We start from the raw sequence: 17,922 nt of genomic DNA on the forward strand, positions 1-17,922 counted from the left end.
CATATTAATCTTGCATCCTGCTAAGCTTATTATCTCTAATAAGTGTCTTTGAGTGGATTTGTCAGGGTTTCTAGAAATAAGATCACGCCACCTATGAAAAGAGATAGTTTTACTTTTTTCTTTCCAATAAAGATGCTTTTTACTTCTTTTCCTTACTTAACTGCTCTGGCTAGAACCTCTAATACAATGTTGAAAAGAAGCAGTAACAGTAAGATTTTCAAACATCTTTCCTGATCTTAGAGGAAAGGCTTTCATTCTTACTATCAAGTATAATGTTAGCTGAGTTTTTCGTAATTGTCTTTTATCAATAAAAAAAGTTCCTTTGGGCCGGGCACGGTGGCTCAAGCCTGTAATCCCAGCGCTTTGGGAGGCCGAGACACGCAGATCACGAGGTCAGGAGATCGAGACCATCCTGGCTAACACGGTGAAACCCCACCGCTACTAAAAAATACAAAAAACTAGCCGGGTGAGGTGGTGGGCACCTGTAGTCCCAGCTACTCGGGAGGCTGAGGCAGAAGAATGGCGTAAACCTGGGGGGCGGAGCTTGCAGTGAGCTGAGATCCAGCCACTGCACTCTAGCCTCGGTGACAGAGAGAGACTCCATCTCAAAAAAAAAAGTTCCTTTGTATTCCTGGTTTGATTTTTTTTTTTTTTAATCATCAAAGGGTTTTGGGTTCTGTGCAATTTTTTTTCATATCTACTGAGCTGATTATGTGGGTCTTCCCATTCTTCTAATATGGTATATCATACTGATTTTCACATGTTGAAGCAATCTTACATTCCTGGGATAAATCCCACTAGGTCTTGATGTATAAATCCTTTTAATAAACTGCTAGATTCAGTTGGTCACTATTTTGTTGAGGATTTTTGTATCTGTAGTCACAGGGATTTGGGTCTGTAGTTTTCTTGTGATGCCTTCCCTTGGCTTTGCTATCAGTGTAATACTGGCTTCGTAAAATGAATGTGGGTGTTCTATTTATTGGAAGCATGTGAGAAGGACTGGTGTTCATTCTTCTTTTAATATTTGATAGAATTCACCAGTTTAGTTTGGTTCTGGGCTTTTCATTATTGGGAAATGTTTCATTATTTGTTATATAGGTCCGATTTTTTTTTTTTTTTTCAATGGAGTCTTGCTCTGTCACCCAGGCTGGAGTGATGCAGTGGGGCAATCTCAGCTCACTGCAGCCTCCGCCTCCTGGGTTCAAGTGATTTACCCACCTCAGCCTCCCGAGTAGCTGGGACTACAGGAGCACACACCACACCCGGCTAGTTTTTGTATTTTTTTTCAGTAGATGGGGTTTCACCATGTTGCCCAGGCTGGTCTCAATCTCCTGACCTCAGGTGATCTGCCCACCTCAGCCTCCCAAAGTGCTGGGATTACATGTGTGAGCCACTGCACCCAGGCTATAGGTCTGATTTTCTATTGTTTTCAAGATTCTATTTTGGTAGTCTGCGTGCCTGTAAGTTAAGATGATTTTAAGGTTATGGATTTCCATAACCTTAAATCTTTAAAAATATCTTTAATCTAAAAAAAAAATCTTTAATTTTAATCTTAAATTTTACTGCTGAGGTAAGAAGGAAACAAAAACATCATCTTCATTCTACACATAAAGGCAATGCAAGGGGTTAAGTCATTTATTTAAAGTGAAATGTCACTTTTAGTCTTGCTGGAACAAGAATTCTGATGACGAAGTCACGGAACTGAAGGGTAAAGACCTGGCAAGTTTCTTAGTCGATTCCACTGCCAAGGAGAATGTTGACATTCCAACTGCCAGAAAGTACCCTGTCTGCCCAGGAGCTCCACAGCACAAGTGTCTGAAAGCCAGCAGCATCCCGGCTTCCTTGTGCCGCATCACCAATGTGCACAGACCACTCCTTAAGAGTTTCCTTTTCTTCTTTCCTTCTATGTCCTCTCAATCTAATTCAACAAGAAAACTGGAAATATTTATAGAAATACCTCACCCTTTTCTATCGAACTCTTTGTCCAAATCCTTCTGAATCATCGTCTTCTGGGCCTTGTAATGAGTTATTATGCCAATGTTTCGAAAACTAACATCCTTTCTTTTGTCTTTAATAAGCTTAATTATTTCCATCACCAGTTTTATTTCTTGAACATTTATGTATGAGCTAAACAAGATGGAAAAAGAAAACACAATGTTATCAAAACTAATAGCAGGCTAACTGCTAACTTAAGTTCCATTGAGTTTGTTTCCCATTATAGTAAATGGCAGGCAGATAGGTTTCATCTTTTATTCAGCTAGCAGTGACTCCAAGAGGCTGTTACCATGACCATTAATATGGTATATATGAATAAACGTGAAAATGCTGTGGTAAATATGAATACATGTGAAACGTCCAGTGAAAAATGAAGCTGTAGAGAGAAGAGTTTGAAATCAACTGAAGTTTAGGCACCACTTTCTTCATCTGTTAAAAGAGGGATAGCAGTAGTAAGAACAGCAGTATTAATAAGAACAAGGATGTGAATAAGACATAGCTAACATGAATTAAGGATTGACTATCTTCCGAACACTGAGAAAATGCTTTAGATGTATGATCTTCCTCGTCCCCCACCACTGGCTGCATACAACAGACACCACGCAACTGAGCAGCTGCCATCCACACAGATTCAATGTGAAGGATGTGTCCTACTTGACCCCAGTTGAACAACATGGGGCCCTGGAGCAGGTTCATGTCCTCTTTATAGTCCTCACCGGTCTCATATCCTATACTCTCAACCCCTCCTGAAACCACATGCTCCCTCATGACCATACCAGACCCGAAATGCACCAAGACCAGGGGATGCACTGCCCCTATCCCTTGATTCCTGAGGATACCTTACCCACCTTGCTTTACGAGCCTTAAATACCCATTCTCCTAACTTTGAGAATTACTATATGGACAACCCAGTCAGTGAGCGATCTCTTCCATCCCTGAATTCTTCATTTTCCTTGGTCCCCTCCCAGATTAACCCTCTCTGGTCAACATTCCGCTCATAACCCTCCTTCCTGATGCTCTGGGGCTTCACTCACAATCCTCTGCTCTCCTCCAATAGGTCCCATTAAAACCTTTAGGCTGCAGTCCCTCCAGCACTACAATCCCATGGCCAACTCCTCCTCTGTATGTTTAGCCTCTTCAATGAGTGTTCCCTACTTCCACCTCTGTATCCTATCTAACACCTGATTCTCGCCTGAGGACGCCACCTGCTCTGCAGTCATCCCATGATGTAGAAGTGGGATTTGTGTTTCCTCCTACTTCATGACAGAGTGGTGCTTGCATCTGTGCCAACAAATGCTGCCCCTAGACCATTCCTCCCCTAGTCTCTCACAAGAATCCCCGGCTCCTCTGACATTGCCACTATCTAGCAACACCACCACTCCTCTTTGCTGTCATATACAGACCACCTGAACATATGCCCTTATTCACAACCCAATACCATCCAACCTCTGTCACTACTTCCTTCCTCCCTTTCACATCCTCATTCAACTGAATTTATACTTAGCCTTCACAGTACTTAACCCAACTGGAATAACTGCTTACCTAGGTGATTACCTGGTGAAGGTCTGTCTTCCCATGAGATCACCATCTTGCAATAGGCACGTCTGTTTCCCTCACTGCTGTGAGCTCAACAAGTATCTACTCAAGTGCTTGCTTATGACATTAGGCAATATTACCCCCTTATACAGAAAAAAGAAGCATCAACTTAAGTGAAAATGACTGTGCCCTGACACTAGGCAGAGAGATGTGTATAGGAAATGTATTTAACAGAAATATGAATGCAAATCATGTAACAATTCTGGGACTATCAGAGGACTGAGGCAAGAGGAGAACATACTCATTATCCCGTCTTTCTGAACCATCTCCAACATCAAACACAAGGTATGGTTGAAATGGCCAGTCTGATGAACATCGAATGGTTTCTGTCTGTCTGTAAAAAAAAGCAGTCAACATTCAGAATAAAGTCAAGATTTAAGAAAATATTTTGGTGTTACTACAATTTTTTCTGTGTGGTGATGTGGGCTGGGGCAAGTAAGGGGATAACAGGAATATTCTTTTCTATACGTATATTAGTGAAAGGTACAAAACAAATTCTATTTCTTTCCTGGCGCCAGGAAAGGTATCTTTATCATTAAAATATAAGAAATATGATTGGAAAGACACTCATAATAGAGTAAGCCACAGAATACTATGTTGAGTAAGGTCCCACATTTTTCCTTCAAAAATTTAAAAAGTAAAAAAAGATATGCATGGTAAAAGGACTGAAATGACTCTCGCCTATAATCCCAGCACTTTGGGAGGCAAAGGCAGACGGATTGCTTGAGCTCAGGAGTTTGAAAGTAGCCTGGGCAACATAGTGAAATCCCGTTTCCACAAAAAGAAAAATACAAAAATTTGCCAGGCATGGCGGTGACTGAGTGTAGTCCCAGCTAATCAGGAGGCTGAAGCAGGTGATCAATTGAGCCTGGAAGGTTGAAGCTACAGTGAGCCAGGATTGTGCCACTGCACTCATTCTGTCTGGGTGACAGAATGAGACCCTGTCTTCCCAAAAAAAAAAAAAAAAGGACTGAAAGCAGATATGCCAAAATGTGTTACCAGTGATTATTTCTGGTTAGTATAAATATAGGTGACTTTTTCCCCCTTTCATTTTTATGTGCTCTGCTGTATTCAACATGATGGCTATTATAACAAGAGAAAATTATTAATCCTCCGTGATTTACGCTTTTTATGACAAGACCTAAGAAGAAGATAGTAAAATGTCTATTCTTCATAAGTAGCTAAACTACTAAGGTCACGAGCAGTAAGGGGAACTCACCTATTTGTTTTTAAGTTTCTGTTGTAAATATAATTAGAAGGGAAGAGGCATATGTCTGGATGCATCCTGTACTGCACAGTGAGCTGCAGAATAGGCAGCCTGCTGATCATGTTGTGTTCTACATTCTCTTCCAGCAGTCTGCAGAAGCGAGCCATCATTGACTGGTCGTAGCCATACTCCTGTGCTTTCTGTGAGGGGCAAAATAAAGCAATAATTTCCAAGAATTCGTTTCTATCTTTCCCACTATCATAAACACAATTACTGAGATCTAATACTTACATGGCAACGTTCAGGTAGCATAAGATTACCAACCACAGCTTCAGACAAAAAAGGTGTTTCTGACTCTGATCCTCAAAATGCCATGCATCTTTTTTTTTGGAGACACAGTAGCGCTCTATCGCCCAGGCTGGAGTGCAGTGAGTGGCATGATCTCATCTGCAACCTCCACCTCCCAGGTTCAAGTGATTCTCGTGTCTCTGGCCTCCTGAGTAGCTGGGATTACAGGCATGAGCCACCACACCCAGCCAAAATGCCATGAATCTTGAATACATGTGGAGGTATTTTCTACTCATATACTGCTAATGAAAGAGATACGATCTCGTGAAAGACGACTGATGCTATTTTGATGCTACAAGATGCCACCCAAAAAACCAACAATAAAGGAAGCAGAGAAATGTAACACAGATTTTAACAATTATTTCCGGGGGTATACCCTCACAGACAGATATACTGAATGCCACTGTAAACAAGCCTTTTGAAGACAAAATTCTTCATTCATCCATCTAATGTGTACTAAGCACCTATAATCTGGAGTGCTAAGACTGCCAGAGTGAATAAGATCAAGTTTCACGGGACTTAATTTCCAGTGAAGGAAACAGACTCGACTTACGTGTTAGCCATCTCTAATCCAAAAATTCAAAATATTCCAATGAGCATATCCTTTGAGCGTGAACTTTAAGTATAATGTCAGCACTTGGGAAGTTTCAGATAGTGAAGCATTTCAAATTTTTGAATTAGGAAAGCCCAAGCTGTGCTAAATGGATTTCACAAACCAAATAATGGGTTATACTCTGCAATCTGAAAAACAGTGACCAAAGTGACAAACGGGATAAACTGTCTTGATGTTATTACAGTTGTGCCTTGGGATACACTTCCCAACGGCAGCATCATAGAAAGTTTCAAAAAGTACTTTATCTTAAATAACCTGGAAGTAAAAATGTGCTGAAAACTTCACTAAGATGATGGAATCTTCATGAGTGATGTGAAAGATACTGGTACTGAAGATGTGCAAAGCCTGAATAAACTTGTTTCACAAACTATGAGAGTGGAAAAAAGGCACTACTTAACCTATTCATATGTGTGATTTTAAACAGGTTTGTGTAAGTAAAAAATAATAATTATTAATAGACGTATGACAATTTTGCCTAAATCCTCAAAAGTTTATCTGCGTTAGCTCACAAAATCTAATTTTTAATCTTTTCTTTGGGCAAACAGAAAAGGAACTTATATAAGGTAACACATCTACCTTCAGACAGAACCTTAGTCCATTCTACAAATGACATAGAATTTATTAATATATATTCTGACATGGGAGAATGTCCCTGATTTACTAATTGAAAAAAAAAAAAACAAAAAACAATTCTGCACAGAATGATTTTGCCACCTTTAAACAAAATCAAACCCATGTACATATACACATAAATATATACATGTATACAAACCATATACCACTTTTTAGTAACTGACTGCTATCCCCTAGAATATAAACACCATGACTCATGGCAGGGATTTTGTCTGTTTTCTTCACTGTCATAACCCCAGGACCTAAACAGCACCTGAATTATGCTGGCATTCAGTATACACATACTGAAAAAGATGAACAAACACACAAATGCCCAGCGATATCCATTAAAAATACTCACTTTCACTGTAATTATCACTAGAAATAGGTGGTCACAAAAGGCACCTTATGGAAATGAACTTTGTAATTATTTTCTCAAAATAGCCTGTTTTATTTGTACAACAATTTAAAAAGCACAAACGGATTTTTTTTCTAATTTTTGTTGTTTTTATCAATCATTAAACTAGGCAGTAAAGTTGAGGCCCATTAACAATCTCTCTTTTCACTATATGCTAAGGCCCTTCAATGAAATACTGCATTATTTAAAGAAATGGGATACAGAATTTGCTCTTCATTATTTTCCATGAACAGAGTTACCTGCAGCAGTTCTTCCCTACACACACGGGTTTTCAGTGGGTGACAGGTGTGCTTCTGGGCCACACACTAATGTGATCATGTACCTATGCTCAAATGTCATACAAAGAACTGCACTATCATTCTGAATAATTCCAAAGTCAAAAACCACTAATGATAACCACCTGCATTCATGCCATACTTCAACAAAAATGCTTTGAAAATGATCTATTTTCTAGGATTATTTGAGGCCACTGCTCAATTATCTGTATAATCTATGTTATTAGTAAAAAATACACATTTTATTAAATTTCAAAACCTCTTCAGATTACTTCAAAACATCTATTGAATCCTGATTCTGATGTGCATTTCCAGGAGACGTCTTTCGTGAGATTTAAAAAAAACCGAACAAAGTAGACTCGACTACAATCTGATTCTTCTCTTCCTGAAGTCAGAGTTCACAATTCTTTTTTTTCCCCCAGTACCCTCACTTTCAGATGATGTGAGGGGCACAGACATGTTCTTGTATGAACAACAGAATATCAAATTCTAAAAATAGAAATGTACTCCAAAATTAATTTAACCTCATATTTCCTCAATTTGTACATATTTAAATAAAAATGAGGAGGGTGGGATTCTTCTCCTTATTTCTGCAGTTTTTCTTTTATTACTCTTTTGGTGTTTGTATGATTAAAATAAATCAGATTCAGCTCTTAAAAGACGTGCACACTGCCTTTCCCAAAGGTTGGTTTCCATGGCACGTCATCCATCTAGGCTTCCAGTCCCTGACACACTGCTTCTGCCACACATACACAGAAGAACAACTATGAACAAAGGGGCATTTTTAGGAATTTTTTTTTTTTTTTTGCTTATTAAGACTCAATCCATGCTTCTCTTTTCTCAGTTACTGCTTACTTTTCCCTCCAAATTAAGAGGCCAATCCAAGAAAGGTGTCTCTCCCTCCTGAAAACAAACATTTTAAAAAGCCCCTTCCATTTTAAAGCAATCTGAACATAAAAAACTTACCATAGAGATGACTGTGGGAGGGAGCTGCTTGGGATCTCCTACTAGGATGAGCTTATTGCAGCGATGGATGAGTGGGGTAAGAGTCTCAATTTCACAAGACTGTCCAGCCTTGGTAAGATACAGAAGGGAAAGGCAGTCTTAACAATCTTTACCATTTATCCATATAGTTTATCTGATTAAAGTTCTAACCATTCAGAAAAGTACCACACTTCTCCTGCACCAAATGTCAAAAATAAGGATTTTCCCTGAAATCAAAAAACAAAACAAAACCAACAAAATAAGTCCTCCAGGCTGTGTGCGGTGGCTCACACATGTAATGCCAGTACTTTGGGAGGCTGAAGCGGGTGGATCACCTGAGGTCAGGAGTTCAAGACCAGCCTGGCCAACATGGCGAAACCCCATCTCTACTAAAAATACCAAAAAAATTAGCTGGGCGTGGTAGCCAGTGTCTATAATCCCAGCTACTCGGGAGGCTAAGGCAGGAGAATTGCTTGAACCCAGGAGGCAGAGGTTGCAGTGAGCCAAGATCACATCGCTGCACTCCAGCCTCGGTGACAGAGCGAGACTCCGTCTCAAAAAAAAAAAAATGAATAAATAAAAAATAAATTCTCCAAACACATTTTTCAAAAAAATCAAACATGTATTTTGAAGTCAGCCACCAAGTCAGCCACTACCACTTAGGAACCAGCCGTAAGTTCAGAAGGCCATGCACATCCTAGATGTGTGCTCTTTGTTCCTGCTGGACATAAGCCTGAAAAAAACTTTTCTCCTCTAAAGTCCTTTTAAAACTTTATTTTAAAATTTTTATTTATTTTTAAATTTTTTTTCTTTGAGACAGAGTCTCACTCTGTCACCCAGGCTGGAGGGCAGTGGCATGATCGTCGTTCACCGCCTCCCCGGCTCAATCCTCTCACCTCAGCCTCCCAAATAGCTGGGATTACGGGCGCATGCCATCACACCTGGCTAATTTTTGTATTTTCAGTAGAGACAAGGTTTCACCATGTTGCCCAGGTTGGTCTCAAACTCCTGGGCTCAAGTGATCCACCCTCCTCAGTCTCCCAAAGTGCCTGGATTACAGGATTGTGCCACCATGCCCAGGCCCTTTTCAAAACTTTGTATCTGAGGTTCAGAAATCCCATTAGGAGCGTCCAGGGGTGTGTTTCCCCATAGCTTTCCTCCTGGTTCCTCAGCACGCCTCTGATCACGAGACTCAAATTTCTCTTAAATTCAATGACATTTTCTTCAACTATTTAATCATTTCCACTTTTTGTCCTTTCCTTCTGGTGAAAATTGGATCTTAGGTCTCCTGATCACTCAATTCTCTGGTTTTTCCTGCTCCATCTCTTTTGTCTTCTGACTCTACATTATGACAAACAGCAGGTACCCAATAAATGTTTGCTCAAAGAGTGAACTAGGAATAAAGGATGTCAGGTGAACATACTATGGCTCAAAGCTGTCCAAAATTATATTAAAACTACATCAAAAGGTTACCAGAGACACTCTCAGCAGGAGCGAGACAGTCACTCAGCAGAGACTTCGTTAGAAACCATCAGTCATCCTCAAGACTAACCCCCAAATACTGGAAAACCCACTTTCACTATGGAGGGCCATTAAGGAGCGTATTTCTTTTTTTTTTGAGACTGGTCTTCTGTTGCCCAGGCTGGAGTGTGTGCAGGGCTAGGATCTCAGCTCACTGCAAGCTCCTCTCCGGTTCATTTTATTCTCCTGCCTCCCCTAGCCTCCCTCGAGAAGCACTTGCAGGCGCTCGGCCACCTCAGCCTCCCCTGCTAGTTTTTTTTTTTTTTTTTTTTTGTACTTTTAGTAGAGGTGGGCTCGTGTTCGCCCAGGATGGTCTCGGGAATCTCCTGACTCCTCGCGGGATCCCACTCTCTCGCCTCAGCCTCCCAAACTGCTGGATTACAGGCTTGAGCCACCGCGCCTGGCCATAAGAAGCGTATTTCTACATAAGGGAATACACATGTAATAGCACGTAAAAATCAGATGCAAAACCACATCTCCTCAACATCTCAGCAGCCACAATTAATCTAAGACTTACTCCTCATAGTACTAGTCAAAGTTGTATGGCTGACTGTCGACTGACCTCATCAACAATGACACAGCTGAAGGGGACACCCCCTTGCCCCCGGAAAGCAGATTCAAGTAGTAAGCCACCACTTGTGCTCAATGTGCAGCAGATGACATGGGACTCTAAGATGATGATACTCTGTGTTTTCTGTGGGCGTCCTTGAACCTAAGAGAACAAAGATTAAATCAATATTCAGCTGTACATCAATCCTTGACTACGACAGGCCTATGTTTACTATAAAACACTCACTATTTATTAAGTGACAGAAAAACATTTAGTAAAAGTTAGGGGGAAACCCTCAAATCTAGGAAACAACAGAAACGTTCAAGATAATCCCAAACCGGAAAGAATGTGTGCTTTGTGGCTGAAACACAGAATATGATTTAAGCACATTAAAAATTCTTATCCAGGGTTTGACTTGGTCAAAGTAGATTACAATCCTTCCTGTAGTCAGATATATGTAGGTAGGTATCTGAAGTAGAGATGTAATAATCCTGAGTTGTGAATTATCTGAGTAAAACCAGGGTTAGAATTCAGCTTGAATGTACATTTTTCTGTTAGTTTTTAAGTATATAATATTGTCCTTTCCTTTTTTTTAGTGCTTTTGCTAGTACTAACAAAAATGCCTGTGAACCTGACAAATATTCTATTTCCACAGTAAGAAAAACAAGTGTGGCCTCCTTCTATAATGCAAAGTACTGTTATGGAGCCAGACAACGTGGATGATGCCTCACAATCATACCATACAGTGCTCAAATAAATCAGCATTTTCATCAGAAATTCACTTTGCTTCTTTTTGCTACTAAGAAGTAGAGGTGATTCATCTCAGCATATATGATATATTCAACCATGCAATTCAAGGCATGTGTGTGAGCTTTAGGAAGATGGTGGCACTGTGGTCCTCCACGGCTCACACAGTAAAGCACTGTCAGACACTGTCCTCAGCCCTCCAGTGAGTAAAACTGCAAGCACAGTTTCATGGCCCACACAACACATGTGATGAGCAGCAAAAAACATCTGTGAAGATGGACTTCATCTTTGACTTAGGAAAGATTAATCTGGGGTTCTGTTTATAACTTTAATCAAAAGCTTTCACTTTAATCAAAAGCTTTCACATAATTTTTAGTTTAAATAAACTGCTAATGAAAATATGTATTAAATTCAACTGTATTTTAGTCCACAGAGAAAGATCACAATACATTCAGGAGAAACACTTCAGCAAAAATACTACTAACGTCATCAGTTACTATTACCCTCTTTCCTTGACCCCGATGCGGTTTGATTAGGGCTGCATTCTGACAATCAGGGTATACACCTGGCTCAGCCAAGCTTCATTAGTCTAAATCTTACAGGATATTTTCACGTCCAAAAAATACTGGGGAAAAGCTACAAAATATTACAGGAGCCTTATGATCTAATGCAAGTACAAGGAGTTTATGCTCTAAGCCAAGAATTGCAAAAAACAAAAACCAAAAATCAAAGTGCTGTACTTTCTTATGCCAAATTCTGCCCATCATCACTCTACTTGCGCCCAGGTTGGAGCTCTGGAGGGCTCACAGTTGCCACCCTCATCCTAAAGCTCACACAGGTGACTTTTTTTTTTTAATACGGAAAACACCCATAAAGCTAGTTTCATTAACTGTTTATCTGATGATAATTATCATAATTGTTTTTTGCAGTCTGTGGGAAGCAGAAATAGAGCACCTCATAAGAAGGAATTTAAATATTTATCGAGACCTAAAACAGAAAAAAGATAATTTATAACCACCTCTTTCTTAGAAATCTTAGATGGTGTTAAGAATTCATTCTTAGGTTAAAGAAAATAATGCAAATGTTGTTACACCATTTTCTCCATTTCCACAGAAGTTTGTAATTTTTCATAACAATTTAAAACGTAACTGAGAAAAGCCCATAGGTGGCTGGGCATGGTGACTCATGCCTGTAAAGCCAACACTTTGGGAGGCTGAGATGGGCAGATGACTTGAGGTTGGAAGTTCCAGACCAGTCTGGCCAACATGGTGAAACTGCGTTTCTATTAAAAACACGAAAAAAAAGGGCCTGGCGTGGTGGCTCACGCCTGTAATCCCAGCACTTAGGGAGGAGGTGGGCAGACCATAAGGTCATGAGATCGAGACCATCCTGGTCAACACGGTGAAACCCCTTCTCTACTAAAAATACAAAATTTAGCTGGGGGTGGTGGCATGCGCCTGCAGTCTCAGCTACTTAGGAGGCTGAGGCAGGAGAATTGTTCGAACCCGGGAGGCAGAGGTTGCAGTAAACTGAGATCGTGCCACTACACTCCAGCCTGGTGACAGAGTGAGACTCTGTCTCAAAAAAAAGGCCAGGTGTGGTGGCTCACGCCTATAATCCCAGCACTTTGGGAGGCTGAGGCAGGAGGATCACGACATCACGAGATCAAGCCCATCCTGGCCAACATGGTGAAACCCCGTCTCTACTAAAAATACAAAACTTAGCTGCGCATGGTGGCACATGCCTGTAAACCTAGCTACTCGGGAGGCTGAGGCAGAAGAATTGCTTGAACCCGGGAGGTGGAGGCTGCAGTGAGCCGAGATCATGCCACTGCACTTCAGTCTGGTGACAGAGCCAGACACCATCTCAAAAAAAAAAAAAAAAAATTAGCCAGGCATGGTGGTGTACGCCTGTAATCCCAGCTACACGGGAAGCTGAGGTTGCAGTGAGCTGAGATCTTGCCACTCCACCCCAGCCTGAGAGACAGAGTAAGACTCTGTCTCCAAAAAAAGTAAAGCCCATAGCTTGTCTGAACAGTCATATTTACATAAAAAAATAATAATAATAAAACAAAATTAAGAAAATGCTACAGGTGAACTACTTACCTCTTTAATTTTAGAAGCAAGTTCCTGCCTTTCCTTAGAAACTCTGGAAATGTTTTCATCTAATTCTTGCCTCTGGAAAAAATCCAAATGTCATAATTAAAACTAAACTAAGCATTTTTAAATGCCTTCCAATGGACTGCTTCTAATTTTAAAAGAGCCTGTATTTTACCAATGAAAAATGTGTTTACCCAGTTTATTTCCTCTTTACCACTAGAGTCCTGACGCATTCTGTATGCTGCTAAGACTGAGCTGTGTCCTGTGCGCTGCACGTGAGCAGTCTGCTTAGCATTCCAGCCCTGGGAGCATCGCACCACCCTTAACTTCCAGGTGATTCAAATGAGGCTGTAAATCACACCCCAACCATTCCTCTGATTACAGTGATGGGCATCTAACACAGGCCTGGCCAATCATGGCACCCATCTTCTTAAAAATACGGATTAGACCTGCTTGCTCACCCAGGGACTAAACTAACTGCTTCTCTGGATATATGGATGCTAAGAGAAAGACCTTCTCTCCCTACGGGGTTTCTAAGTTGAGATGGTGGAAGCCCTGAAATGCTGACACTCACCTTCTCCTGAAGAAGAAATGGCTGACACACAGAAAAACAAATTATGGACTGGAGAAATGATGTCATTTGAGCCTCTGGATCCACCCATACTGAAGCTAATTCCCTTTCTGTCTAACCTAATTTGAACTGGGCTCAACATGCAACTGAAAGATAACTAATAAACTAAGTATAGCTTTAATATAAGGCAGTACAGCCTATAAGCCAAATGCAAGGCCACGTGCAGGGACACATGCCTGTAATCCTGGCACTTTGGGAGGCTAAGGTGAGAGGACTGCTTGAGGCAAGAAGTTCAGACCACCCGGGGCAACATGGCAAGACCCAGTTTCTACACAAAACACACAAAAAAATTAGCCAGGCATGATGGCACACAGCTGTAGTCCCAGCTACTCAAGAGGCTGAGACAGAAAGACAGCTCACTTGAGTCCAAGAGCTTGAGGCTAAATTGAACAACTGCACCACTGCACTACAGCCTAGGCCACAAAGTGAGATCCTATCTCAAAAATAAACAAAAACACAACATCCCATCTATTTTTGTAAGTAAAGTTCTACTGAACACAGCCACATCCATTTATTTATGTATTATCTATGGCTGCCTTTGTGCTACCAAAAGCAGAGTTGAATAGCTGCAACAGAAACCAACCATATGGCTTGCAAAGTCTAAAATCTTTACTGGATTATCTTGCCCTTTACAAAAACGTTTTTAAAAAGATTTTTTAAAAAAGAAATTTTAATAAAAACTGAAAAAAAACTAAAACCAAAAGGACAAAAAAAAAAAAAAGCAGAAAGAAATGTGTTAACCTGAGACACATTTTTAGCATCTTAGTACACATTTTTATACACGAATCATGCCATTCCCCAATAAATAAAGGGCATTAAATACTCATTAATTAGGCTAGTCGCAATGGCTCACGCCCGCAATTCCAGCACTTTGGGATGCTGAGGTGGGCAGATCAACTTGAGGCCAGGAGTTCGAGACTAGCCTGGCCAACATGGTGAAACCTCATCTCCATTAAAAATACAAAAAATTAGCCGGGTGTGGCGGCCCATCCTTGTAATCCCAGCTACTTGGGAGGCTGGGGCAGGAGAATCACCTGAACACAAGAAGTTGAGGCTATAGTGAGTCAGGATTATGCTACTGCACTCCAGCCTGGGAGACAGAGCAAGACTCTGTCTCAAAAAAAAAAAAAAAAACAAGAAAAGAAAAAAAAAACGTGTTAACTAGTTTGTATACCTGAGTTATTATTTAAAGAACATTATTTAAGAAATGCAAAGATACCTGTATTTCCCGTCCACCTCGGCATAGAGCTCGCTGCCGGGAAAGCTCATCCAACTGATAATCTAGAAATTCCTTTCTTTTATGCATCGCCTGAACATGAGAAGGTAAATCTTTTTCTAATAAAAATAACAAATAAAAAATTATATGCTATTCTAATTCTAACAAACTCACACACATATACAACACAATGAGAAGGAAAATTAGTTCCCAAAGCCAGACTAATTCTGGAGGCTTCAAATTACCTTTAGTGCCCAAGTAATTTTCCACCAAACGAAACAGAGAAAACACTAGTATATACCACATTCAGTACTTACTCATTCTGTGGTTTACTTGGCTGTCCAAACTGAACTTTAGAACCTCATTATTAATAGACTTTTCTGGACCCAGTCGTACTAAATTTATATCTCCACAGTTTCCTGTTGATAAGAATCACAGTTAAGGACTAATAAGGACACTGCTGATCCATCCTGTCTCTATACATAGTATCTATATTTCTAAGTAAATGTTAATAATCAGAGAAGGGAGCAAATATGAACTTCCAATTAACTAGACACCCGGGACTATACCACAAACAACTTATACATTATTTCAGATATTGTTCCTAACAACCCTATATGGCAAGTACTTATCATTTCTACCTAATAAAAGCTAGCAAGGTCATCTAAACAGTACACTGCAGAGTTGAGATTCTATTACAGTAACATTTTCAAACTATGTTCAGTAGAACATTCCACAGCAAAATAGATTCAAGAAAAATGTTGAGATTTAAAAAATGAAGCAGTTCTCTTATGTTGGGAAAAGGGCTTGTGGGGAGCCTGCATAAACTGGCCATACAAGTACGGAACAATAAGTTGTGGAAAGCCACAAGAGGTCTCTGAGGAGGAAAGCCTTCTAATTGCCATCATGTTCCCAAGACCAGAACGTGACCTGCTCTCCTATCTATAAACACTGTGCTCAAGGAGAAAGACACTCCTTTGAAGCACCAGAATGTGGCCAGATATGCTGGCTCCTAGTTAGGCCCACTCCCCACAGCTGCTCTCCAATTAGTTAAAAAATAAATCAGTAGTTAAGTTTATACTGTTCAGCACAAAGAAATTTACCTAAACCGCCATTGCTATAGATTAGGCGTATGACACACCGCCCTGCTTTCACCATTTCACCCCTGAACATCTGCTTCTTAAATCTAAGTGATTGTACTCAATAAATAGTGTGGAGATCAGAGCTTGGCACCTTTACAGCCTCTGATTTGCTCTGGCCCCCTGGCTCCCTCCTTTATGAACTCTTAACCTGTCTCTTCTCATTCCTTTGTCACCACCGAATTTCGCGTACCCTGCGGGTGGTGTTGAGGCTGGTCCCCAATACTGTTAACCGCAGAATATTTCAAGAACTTTTATATGTTATATATTAATATGTAATTTTCAGAACAGAATCTTATGTGACCATGGAGTCTTCTTTTGTAGAATACTCAGGATAAAGTTTTTAAAACTATGTTCCACCTCACCTTGATAGTCTAGAAAGTAAGGGACACAAGATGATAGAAATTCTTGGATATAGTAATTGCAAAAACTATAAAAATCAATTTAACTTGCCTGTTTATTAACCACGTTTTAATCTCAGGTTAACACATTTCTTTTTGCTTTTTTCTTGTCCTTTTGGGTTTAATTTTTTTTCTATTATACTTTCTTCTATTGGGTTTTTTAAAAATCTTTTTTCTGGCCAGGCACAGTGGCTCACGCCTATAATCCCAGCACTTTGGGAGACAGAGGTGGGCAAATCACTTGAGGTCAGGAGTTTGAGACTAGCCTGGCCAACATGGCAAAACCCCATCTCTACCAAAAATACAAAAATTAGCCAGTCATGGTGGCTACTAAAAATACAAAAATTAGCCTGTCATGGTGGCACGCACCTGTAATCTCAGCTACTCAGGAGGCTGAGGCAGGAAAGTTGCCTGAACCCAGGAGGTGGAGGTTGCAGTAAGCCAAAGATTGCACCACTGCACTCCAGCCTGGGTGACAGAGCGAGATTCCATCTCAAAAACACAAACAAATTAAAAAAACACCTTTGTCTTTTTTTTTTCCCCATGTGTTATTATTTTATCTAAAAATTTCCCACTACAAGGCTGGGCACAGTGGCTCACGCCTGTAATCCCAGAAGTTTGGGAGACCAAGGCAGGTGGATCATGAGGTCAGGGGTTCGAGACCAGCCTGGAGAACATGGTGAAACCCCGTCTCTACTAAAAATACAAAAATTAGCTGGACATAGTGGCACATGCCTGTAATCCTAGCTACTCGGGAGGCTGAGGCAGGAGAATTGCTTGAACCCAGGAGGTGGAGGTTGCAGTAAGCCAAAGATTGCACCACTGCACTCCAGCCTGGGAGACAGAGTGAGACTCCATCTCAAAAAAAAAAAAAAAAAATTTTCCCCACTAAGGCCAGGTGCAGCGGCTCAGGGCTGTAATCCTAGCACTTTGGGAGGCCAAGGTAGGCAGATTGCTTGAATCCAGGAGTCTGAGACCAGCCTGGGCAACATGGTGGAACTCTACCTCTATCAAAAATGACAAAAATTGGCCAGGCGTGGTGGCGTCCCCCTGTGGTCCCAGCTACTTGGAAGGCAGAGATGGGAGGATTGCTTGAGCAGGGGAGGCGAGACCAGTCTCACAAATAAATAAATAAATAAATATTCCCCACTATATCACTGGGCTAAATTATGCAATCATGTAGCATTTGTCAGCATTTATTCCAATTGGACACGTCACAGTTATTTGTTTACTGTCTATCTCCATCCTTTAAATATTAAGTCCCAAAATAATAGAGTTTTGTTTTGATCACCACCTAGAAGAGTGGTGGGTACATAATAAATACAATGATTATATGAAAAATGAATGGCTTATTTTTACAGTTATCTACAGCATATTTTTTACCCCAGTTCAGCTCATTTTCCTAAATTTAAGGCCAACATTTACTTCAGGGTTTGAAAACTTTTTTCTTTTTTTTGAGATGGAGTCTCACTCTGTCACCCAGGCTGGAGTGCAATGGTGTGATCTCGGCTCACTGCAAGTTCTGCCTCCCGGGTTCACGCCAATCTCTTGCCTCAGCCTCCCGAGCAGC

At 40.6% G+C, this 17,922-nt stretch overlaps 1 protein-coding gene across 7 annotated transcripts in view; it reads right to left on the bottom strand.

Annotated features, from left to right (window-relative positions):
• SETX (senataxin) overlaps positions 1–17,922 on the bottom strand; it is a 99,926-nt gene that overhangs the window by 11,694 nt on the left and 70,310 nt on the right. For 6 of the 7 annotated variants that reach the window (XM_031654671.1, XM_017949528.3, XM_009187956.4 and 3 more), the window contains 8 exons: positions 15,130–15,231; positions 14,816–14,931; positions 12,972–13,043; positions 10,132–10,281; positions 8,031–8,138; positions 4,811–4,998; positions 3,833–3,925; positions 1,963–2,127 (listed from right to left, as the gene is read on the bottom strand). In XM_031654671.1, the coding sequence (XP_031510531.1) occupies positions 1,963–2,127; positions 3,833–3,925; positions 4,811–4,998; positions 8,031–8,138; positions 10,132–10,281; positions 12,972–13,043; positions 14,816–14,931; positions 15,130–15,231 (994 nt within the window). Of the gene's footprint in view, positions 1–1,962; positions 2,128–3,832; positions 3,926–4,810; positions 4,999–8,030; positions 8,139–8,164; positions 8,276–10,131; positions 10,282–12,971; positions 13,044–14,815; positions 14,932–15,129; positions 15,232–17,922 lie in introns of those variants that run through there. The other variant, XM_009187957.4, reaches the window with a different exon arrangement.

This window comes from Papio anubis, chromosome 13 (assembly GCF_008728515.1).
Source record: "Papio anubis isolate 15944 chromosome 13, Panubis1.0, whole genome shotgun sequence".
Lineage (NCBI taxonomy): Eukaryota > Metazoa > Chordata > Mammalia > Primates > Cercopithecidae > Papio > Papio anubis.